This window comes from Aedes albopictus, chromosome 2, assembly GCF_035046485.1.
Source record: "Aedes albopictus strain Foshan chromosome 2, AalbF5, whole genome shotgun sequence".
In the NCBI taxonomy this organism is placed as follows: domain Eukaryota; kingdom Metazoa; phylum Arthropoda; class Insecta; order Diptera; family Culicidae; genus Aedes; species Aedes albopictus.
In genome coordinates this window covers 201,068,384-201,076,784 of record NC_085137.1, presented here as the reverse complement: position 1 = coordinate 201,076,784, position 8,401 = coordinate 201,068,384, and the positions used below count along the sequence as shown (strand labels likewise).

The 8,401-nt window shown below is 39.3% G+C and overlaps 1 protein-coding gene across 1 annotated transcript; it reads left to right on the top strand.

Annotated features, from left to right (window-relative positions):
- Positions 1 to 6,205: 6,205 nt before the first annotated feature.
- LOC109400348 (uncharacterized) lies at positions 6,206 to 7,784 on the top strand. The gene is made up of 2 exons (XM_019672847.4): positions 6,206 to 6,354; positions 6,435 to 7,784. Exons 1-2 carry the CDS (start codon positions 6,343 to 6,345, stop codon positions 7,260 to 7,262), a joined length of 840 nt encoding a protein of 279 aa, XP_019528392.3. The 5' UTR covers positions 6,206 to 6,342; the 3' UTR covers positions 7,263 to 7,784.
- The last annotated feature ends 617 nt before the right edge of the window (positions 7,785 to 8,401 follow it).

Here is an 8,401-nt window from a genome sequence, read left to right as displayed (position 1 = left end):
TGTTTATCTTCTTATTCTCCAATTGGATTAAGCGAATATCAAGCCGAAATAGGTGTTAGTAATGACTAAAATACAATCATGTCAAATTTTTAAGTATTTGTCCGGCCGAAGTATACGCTCCATACAAATTAAAAAAAGTGGGAGAAATTGCCAAAAATGAGTCTACGTAGTTTTTGGATAGTGCCTAACGTGGGCGGTTATGCTGCTGCATTGAACCCGACAAAAAGCATCCCGCAACTGCTACATGCTGCGAACCTAAATTTGCAGTGATAGAAACGGAAACCTTTTGAAGGACAGATGTGAGGTGATTGAAAAAAGGAAGAAGTAGGTACTACGCCAGTACCTACACCTACAAGTAACAACTACGCCAGTGCATAATCAACTTCCGCGATCTCCATTCTGAATAGGATCGCCTACAAAGTGCTACCCCAGATCATCTGCTGCTGTCTGTCACCTAAAACCAATGAATTCGTGTGTAGTTATCGATGGCCGGTGGATAACAGCTCAGATCGTAATCCTCCAGAAAAATCTTGATTACCAGGTCCTAATGCATCCCCTGTTCATCGACTTCAAGACGGCATACGGCAGTATCGACCGCACAGAGCTACTGAAAATCATGGAGTAGAACAGCTTTTTACCTAAATATTTTAATGTTTTGAAAAGCTTTGACTCTCAGCTTTTAATGGTGAGTTCGGATTTCAAATCGGTGGTTGCGAACACAGTGAAAATCACGATTTAATGATAAAATTTAAAATTACGGCCAAATCCAAGATGGCTGCCAAAAATATTTTAACTTCAAATGAAAGGTCTATACTTTCTCTTCATAGAAATGTAAGTTTTGTATATGTTCCAATTTTTGAGATATTATGCGATAAATTAGGCGCAATTTGATAAAAAATCGTCATCTTTGTCACCTTGTTAGCCTCTTGGCAAACGAGGGGTCCATCAATTTAACCCAAACCTTTTTATCATATTCTAGCGAATAAGCAATAAAAGTTTGAAATCCCAGACTTTATGTAAATGGCGGCCTGGTTTCAGCGATAATTACCCAGCTATGGATTTGAAGTACTTTAAGGCGGTTATTGTACAGATTTCGATATTCTATTTGTCTGAGCTCTTGTGGTATACCAGAGGTTCCCAAACTTCCAGGAGCGCGACCCCCTTTAGCCAGCAGACGTACTTTTCGCGACCCCCCATAGAATTTCTCTCATTTGTTGTCTGTTACAGAAAGATTATTTGACTGTTCCTCGCGACCCCCAGGAGGGAGGCCGGTGACCCCCCTGGGGGGTCGCGACCCACAGTATGGGAAACCATGTGCAGGGCTGTTACAACAGTCGCGGATTTCGCGGTTTTCGCGAAAATCGCGATTTTCGCGGATTTGTCGCGGATTTATGTGCCACGACGCGGATTTCGCGGGTCCTTCAAATTTGGTCGCGATTTTCGCGGATTCGTCGTGAATGGCTATATGTATGGCTTTGAACAATTTACAATCGCGTCGCAGTTGCATTCCAACAAATATACCATGTTGTAATTTATTTTGAAGCTGTTAAATTTCTCTCAATCTTATTTGCTTTGCACCTTCTGTCAAACGATATCTTTTGCAGTTTCTATTGAATTATTTGTAGATTGTTAAAACAGAATTAAAAACCACAATTTCTCCAAAAAGGCAAAAGTTTTTTTTTAAATTGAATGACAACAGATATCACGAATTTTTACTAAGAAAAGGTCGTGCAATTTTATTGAAACGATCTTATGGCTTCGCAGGAAAAACATGAAGAGATAAATGGTATCTCTACTATTTCTTGAGATGGTATTAGATTTCTTATCAATGTTTAGACTACTGTGATAATTTCTATGATGATGGATTCCCAGCGATATTTCATACTAATCAAACTCATTTTATTTACCTGTTGTGCATCCGACGCCTCTGTCAAGAACTCTACCGAACTTGTGTATACCAGCCACTGTGAAGTCGTGTTCGAAATTTGACTGTGATAATAATGAATTCGAGTCGAGCCTAAATGAGTGCACATTTTGCAGAAATCATTTTCTTAATAAACTCGAAAAAATGGATGAAATTTTCTGCTGAGATATCGCAGAGTTTCAGTTGTAGATTTTTTGTTCTGTATATATAGACTCATTTCTAGGATATACCGTAATACCCCGCTAAGACGACACCGACTGTTGTCGAATAACCGGGGTAAACTTTTAATTCGACAAACTGGTCACCCTACACCATCATGCTCAATAAATTTTGGCAACTCTCTTCTTGTTTGTTGTTTTGATTTCCGGATTTGTTATGAAACATAATTTCAACAGATATTGCGGTGGTGCGAATGAAAAGCTCGTTCTTTCTACGATTGCTGCCATCCTCGGTTCATTCCGGTTGGTCTCCAGCCGTTTTGGGTGTCGAATAGCACCAACTCAGAACTTCCGGAATTTGCGGCTGCAAGAGGAGCTGCTGCGGGTGCGAGTATAAGCGCAATATCAAACTGTTTTGCATTTACAGTGTACATCGATGTGACATTCGAACACTTTTTAATTCGACATGTGTCGAATAAGCGGGGTACGAATTAATAAGTGTCGTATTAAAACGTGTCGAACCAACGGGGTAAGATGGTAGTGTAATATCCGACATTTAGGCCCAAACAATTTTAAAACCATGGCTAAAAAAAGTTATACCGAACAGATAATTTTACAAAGTTGAACGAGTGCGATTTTGTTGATCTTCATAGATTTCATAAAAACAGAAACGACCTAAGCTTTATTTTTCTATCTTTATTATTTAGACTTTTAAATATGGAACTAAACAAATATATGGTCAGTCAAATCCAGTCCGCCTAGAACGCACTTCTCCATAGAAGCCAATCCAAAAGGCACGGCACGATAAACTCCAAGAAAACCCAACAACTATTAGGTCTCAACAAAAGCGATCTCAATATCTACTAACCCTGCAGATACCATCTACAAAAGATCGGAGCAATCCAAACCTCAAATTGCTTATGTGACGAGGAGACAAACATCGGAACACATCCTCTGCTATTACAGTTCACTTATACATCTTTCAAAGTTCTCGGAAAACCCATCTTGGGCCTGCTGACATATGGTTCGTATCCCCCAAGAACGTGGATGATCTCATACAGCTAGTTTCACTAGAATGAGAGAATCGCATACAGTACTCAGGGTTTTTATTCATCAATAATAGTTGGTCTTGAGATCAGGAATTTCAGTGATAAACATGTTAGGTACTGAGATAACTTACATACTTCACAGAAAAAGGGCTTATCACAATAATCATAAATTCTGGACGCAGTAATCTTCATCCGATAAACGAGAGAGATGGTTGTTTCTCAATCTTTAGAAATCTCAATACACTTCCTGTAATATCACAAACAGAGATTGACAAAAAATAGGTCTTATTGAAAAATCGTTGTTGACACCCAGAGATCAAAATTTTCAGTACATAGTTTTAAATATCGTATAAACTTTCCCACTTTACATTGTTGTTTTTAAGAGCTTCAGATGGTCAACGAAACTCTTCTCAGAAACATGTCAATCTCTATTTTTTTTTGAAATTTGAATATTTATGTTCAAGTCGCGGATTTGTTTTCCGAGTCGCGGATTTTATTTCAGAAGTCGCGAATTTCGCGGTTGATATTTTGGAAATTTTGTAACAGCCCTGCATGTGGTATACTATTATAACTCTCAATCAAAAGTTTGGAATCACCCCCTCAAAAACATGTAATTTTTTTTGCCCATATCTCCACCAATTTACGTCAGATTTTAAAACCCTAGGTCTTATTCAAAAGATAATAAGTCAAGTGGTAATATAACCTAATGTCTATCAGCTTTCAACTGCTTTTTAACGAACTTAGCTGAAAAATCTGGAAAAATAGTTATTTATGTAACGAGTTGCAAAAAGTTGATTTTTTCAGTACGAGTCGTACATTTATCCGACGAGGCTTGCCGAGTTGGATAAATACGAAGAGTGCTGAAAAATCAATTTTTGCAACGAGTTCCATACAACATTTTATGCAATGATTTTTTTCATAATGCAACTCATTTGAGTTGCATAATGTTCATAATGCAACTCAAATGAGTTGCATTATGAACATTGTGCAACTATTTTTCATTATGCAACTCATTTCGGTTGCATAATGAACCGGTACGGAAAAATAGGTCATTATGATACTGAAATGGGTAGTATAAAATAGAAATTATGATACTGAATTGCATAAAAGTTATTAACTAAGGTCACAGAGCTAAGGTAATCCTTGACGTCATCGATCAAAAGTTTGGGGTCACCCCTCAAAATGATGTATCGGCCAAAAGTTTCTCTAGTAAAACATTCCAGCGACACTGCCGTATGTTTAAACTTATTTTTTAAGAAAAAGTTGCAACACAGAGTGTGGTTGCAACTTGCAACATGCAACTTTAGGTTAAGTTTACATATAAACATTTGTATAAATTTTTTACCTAAATCATGTTCAAAGTTTATTTGACTTAGGGCCGATTTCTTCACCCTGGCTTAGGCGTTTAGCCAGGTTTAACTATATGGATAAGCCTGGCTTACGAGTTAAGCCGAGGTGAAGAAATCGGCCCTTATTATCTTTTCGATGAGACCAAGGGTTTAGAAATCGGACGCAAAATGGTGAAGATATGGTCCTAAAAAATTACATGTTTTTGAGGGGGGGTAACCACCGACGAACCGACGTGACAGCTAGAACAAACAAATTCAAATTTGTTGTCCGCGACGCCATGATGAAAAATAGCCGAACACTATCGCCACCTCTATAACGGCCCGCGTTGGTATGCTAGCTTGATACCAAACCCCCGTGTGTTAACATAGGAAGAGGTTCGCGTCTACGCTGATTTGACAGAAGGGTTCGCTCGCTTTGCTGGTCGACCGTTAAATTGAGGGGGGACAGTTTTGAAACACCACTGTCACGTCGGTTCGTCGGTGGGGTAACCTCAAATTTTTATTTAGAGGGATCAATACATGTAAACCGTTTCAGGCTTAGATTGGTCGACGCCCCTATACAGCCCTATACGCGTTGAATGACCAAGCTGACTATAGTATTGTGCAAATCTTAGTTGAGAAAAAGGCTCTATCCCAGTAAGTACGCTACGCCAAGCTTTATGCAGAACTTTTCAAGAAACAGAAATAAACACTGATACAAATACAACAAGCCATCTCATGCAACGGACGGAGAGACGAACCAGCCAAGGCCTGAAAGTCTCTCAAATAAAGACAAATCAATCAATCATGCAACGGTGACTTCAAATTCAACGCAGGTACGTAATGTTTCATTAAACTCCGATTTCCAGAATGGCGCATTAATGTGCACTCGTAATAACAGAGATGGGAGCTATTCGAGCTTGACTGGTGTATTTGACGTTTCATTATAATCAGTTGTGTTCAATGAGCAGCTCTACGTTGCCTGAAAACCAGTCGGGCGACTCTTTGATTTTATTTTTGATGTTCATGGGGACTTTCACGACTTCACAAAAACTTACAAAAAAAGATCACCATGGTCTTCAATCTAGTCTCATTTTTTTTCAAGTATGGCTAAATGACCGACGTAAGAAGAGAAAACGACGTATTTTCACTTCGCCCACTTCATTCTCTTATTCCGGGATATACAAACAAATTGTAAATATCTAATAAACCTAATAATAGGCCTAGAACACACTGGTGGTGTTTTTACCATGGTACAAGTTGTCAAGAAAATTATTCCAAGGCTATCTTGAATGAAGACAATTATCAGTATGAAACTCATTTCAAGATAATTGTACTATGGTACGAATACCACCAGTCTGTCCAAGGTTTAATATGCATTAGAAAATTTTCTAATTTTGACAAACTTTATACACCGAATAAAAAAAGGTGAGGAAAATACGTCTATTTCCCTGAATTGTCCGTTCATAGTACTGCCGTGTGCGGCATAGTTGTCTCATGTTCTATGGGAATCCCTTTTAACATGGGACAACTACTATGCTGCACACGGCAGAGCAAGTGCTTGAGTTATTTATTGAACCAAATCCAAGCTCAAATGCTTTCATTAGCTTGAAAAAAAAAAAACAAAATTGCACGTATACTCTTTCGTCATGTCGTCTATGAATGTTTTGTAAGCGCTCTAAGTATACTCTATAGAAATGACAGCTAACTTACAGAGCATGCAAATTGCAGACAGCATTGAACAGAGCTAATTTGTTTTGTTTATGTTTTTCATCTACCGGAAAAAGTAAATTGAATAGGGGACTGTTGTACATGTTTTCAAGTTCTGCCGGTGATATTCAAAAGTTTTGAAATAGTGATTGTGATATGGTATTATTTTAGCCATGCATATGCAGGTACAAGTATAATATAAATTAAGATAAATATAACCATATTGATTATATCCATCAACAATTAATATGAACATTCTTTTTAGAAATCTAAGTCAACTGTGGCTCCAAAGATTTGGAAGCGGGATGAAATTCTCACATTTTTGGACATTTTCGAATCAACCTTTCATGCATCGGTCGCGGATCCTTTTGATTCCGAAGAAGACATGTGGAAATGTATTGCGGACAAACTGTTGACGCAGGGCATAGCTGTTTCCGTTCAGCAATGTATCAACAAATGGAACATCCTTTACAAAACGTACGCCAATAATCAGAATCGACAGGGCGTTTTCTACGCTAAAGTGAAACAAATTGTCGAATTCTCACAGGAACTTAACGATCAGCAACAAGAATCAGCGCAAATTCAAGGGCAAATTGTGGCTGATGAGCAGGTGGTAGAATATGACACGGAAATACCGATCAAAAAGGAGTTATCCAACGATGATGAGCAGCCAGAGGAGTTAGATAAAAATTTGAAGGGTCACCAAAAAAGCCATGAACATATCGAGGAAACCACCACTGATCAAGAACAGGTGCATGAAATCATCATTTCAGATATTCCTGATACTCAACCTGATGATCAATGTGATAGTAGCCTAGAAACGATCGATACCGAACCTTGTGAAAAAAAGATCAAACTATCAGACGATGCTTGTGCGGATGTTGATCTTCCGGATGATTCACCAGGTGACAAACCAGCGCCAGCAGAAGAAAACCTAAATTTGCGAGATATGCTTCAAACGATTCTCAAGAAAATCAATGCAATTCAAGATGAACAAATTAGTCAAGGGCGTCGTATTGCTAGTATAGAAAAACGTCAAGATGAGCATAGATCCATACTACTTGATATAAAGAAGGGTATGGGATTTGAATAATTTCCTTTTCGTTATGGAAACACACTGACTGAAATATATGGGGTTTGAATTATAAGGGTCAAATAAACGATGTTCGCTTAATTTTTATTACCAAGTGCCTCTCTACTTCTTATGCTTGACACTTCCTGTTGTTCACTTCAGCAGATATTGTTTTGGAATCCTTACTTACCTTACTGATCAGGCTAAGGCCGGGGTGGCCTCTGCTGTACATAGTAGCCTCCTCCATTCCACTCGGTCTATGGCTGTTTGTCTCCAGTTCCGCACTCTGCGTAGGGTCCGCAGATCGTCCTCCACTTGGTCGACCCACCTAGCTCGCTGCACTCCACGTCTTCTTGTACCGGTCGGATGACTCTCGAGAACCATTTTAGTCGGGTTGCTATCCGACATCCTGATGACGTGGCCCGCCCACCGTAGCCTCCCGATTTTCGCGGTGTGGACGATGGTTGGTTCTCTCAGCAGCTGATGCAGCTCGTGGTTCATTCGCCTTCTCCAAGTCCCGTCTTGCATCTGCACTCCACCGTAGATGGTATTTACCCAACACCTTCCGTTCGAAAACTCCAAGGGCGCGTTGGTCCTCTGCACGTAGGGTTTCGTGCCCATAGAGGACGATATATATATCCCGCTTAAAGTTCGTTTTGACTAATGTTTACATCCGACAACATATGTACCGATACCTTTATTACAGCTTCTAGCTGTAATGATATCGCATAACGGCCTTCAAAGCGCTGCTGGTTTGTGGGTTTGTCAGTATTACGAACTGTACTGTATAGTAGCAGCTTTTTTGTTAGTGGGGACTCCTATTCGATTTGTTCAAGTTTTGACATCTTCTGGGAAATCTCCCGGAGTTGGAATGGAGTGCAGTAAAGGTAGCCCCAGTGACAAGTGATTGATATCTGAAAACCGAGTTTGGTAGCTGTATGGTGCTTGTTTTGCAGCCGTGTATTAGTTTATGGTTTATATTTAACTAGCTTCCCTTTTATTCAGCGTTGACTGCTTCAATTCGATGGTTACACAACAGTAAGCAAATGATCGATGCTTATAGCGCTGATAATGTTAGTTGGGGATCCACCGTGAATTCGCCCCGCAAATCCACCGTGAATTCATTCAGTAGATCCGCTAGGAACTCCTCTAAGACTTCC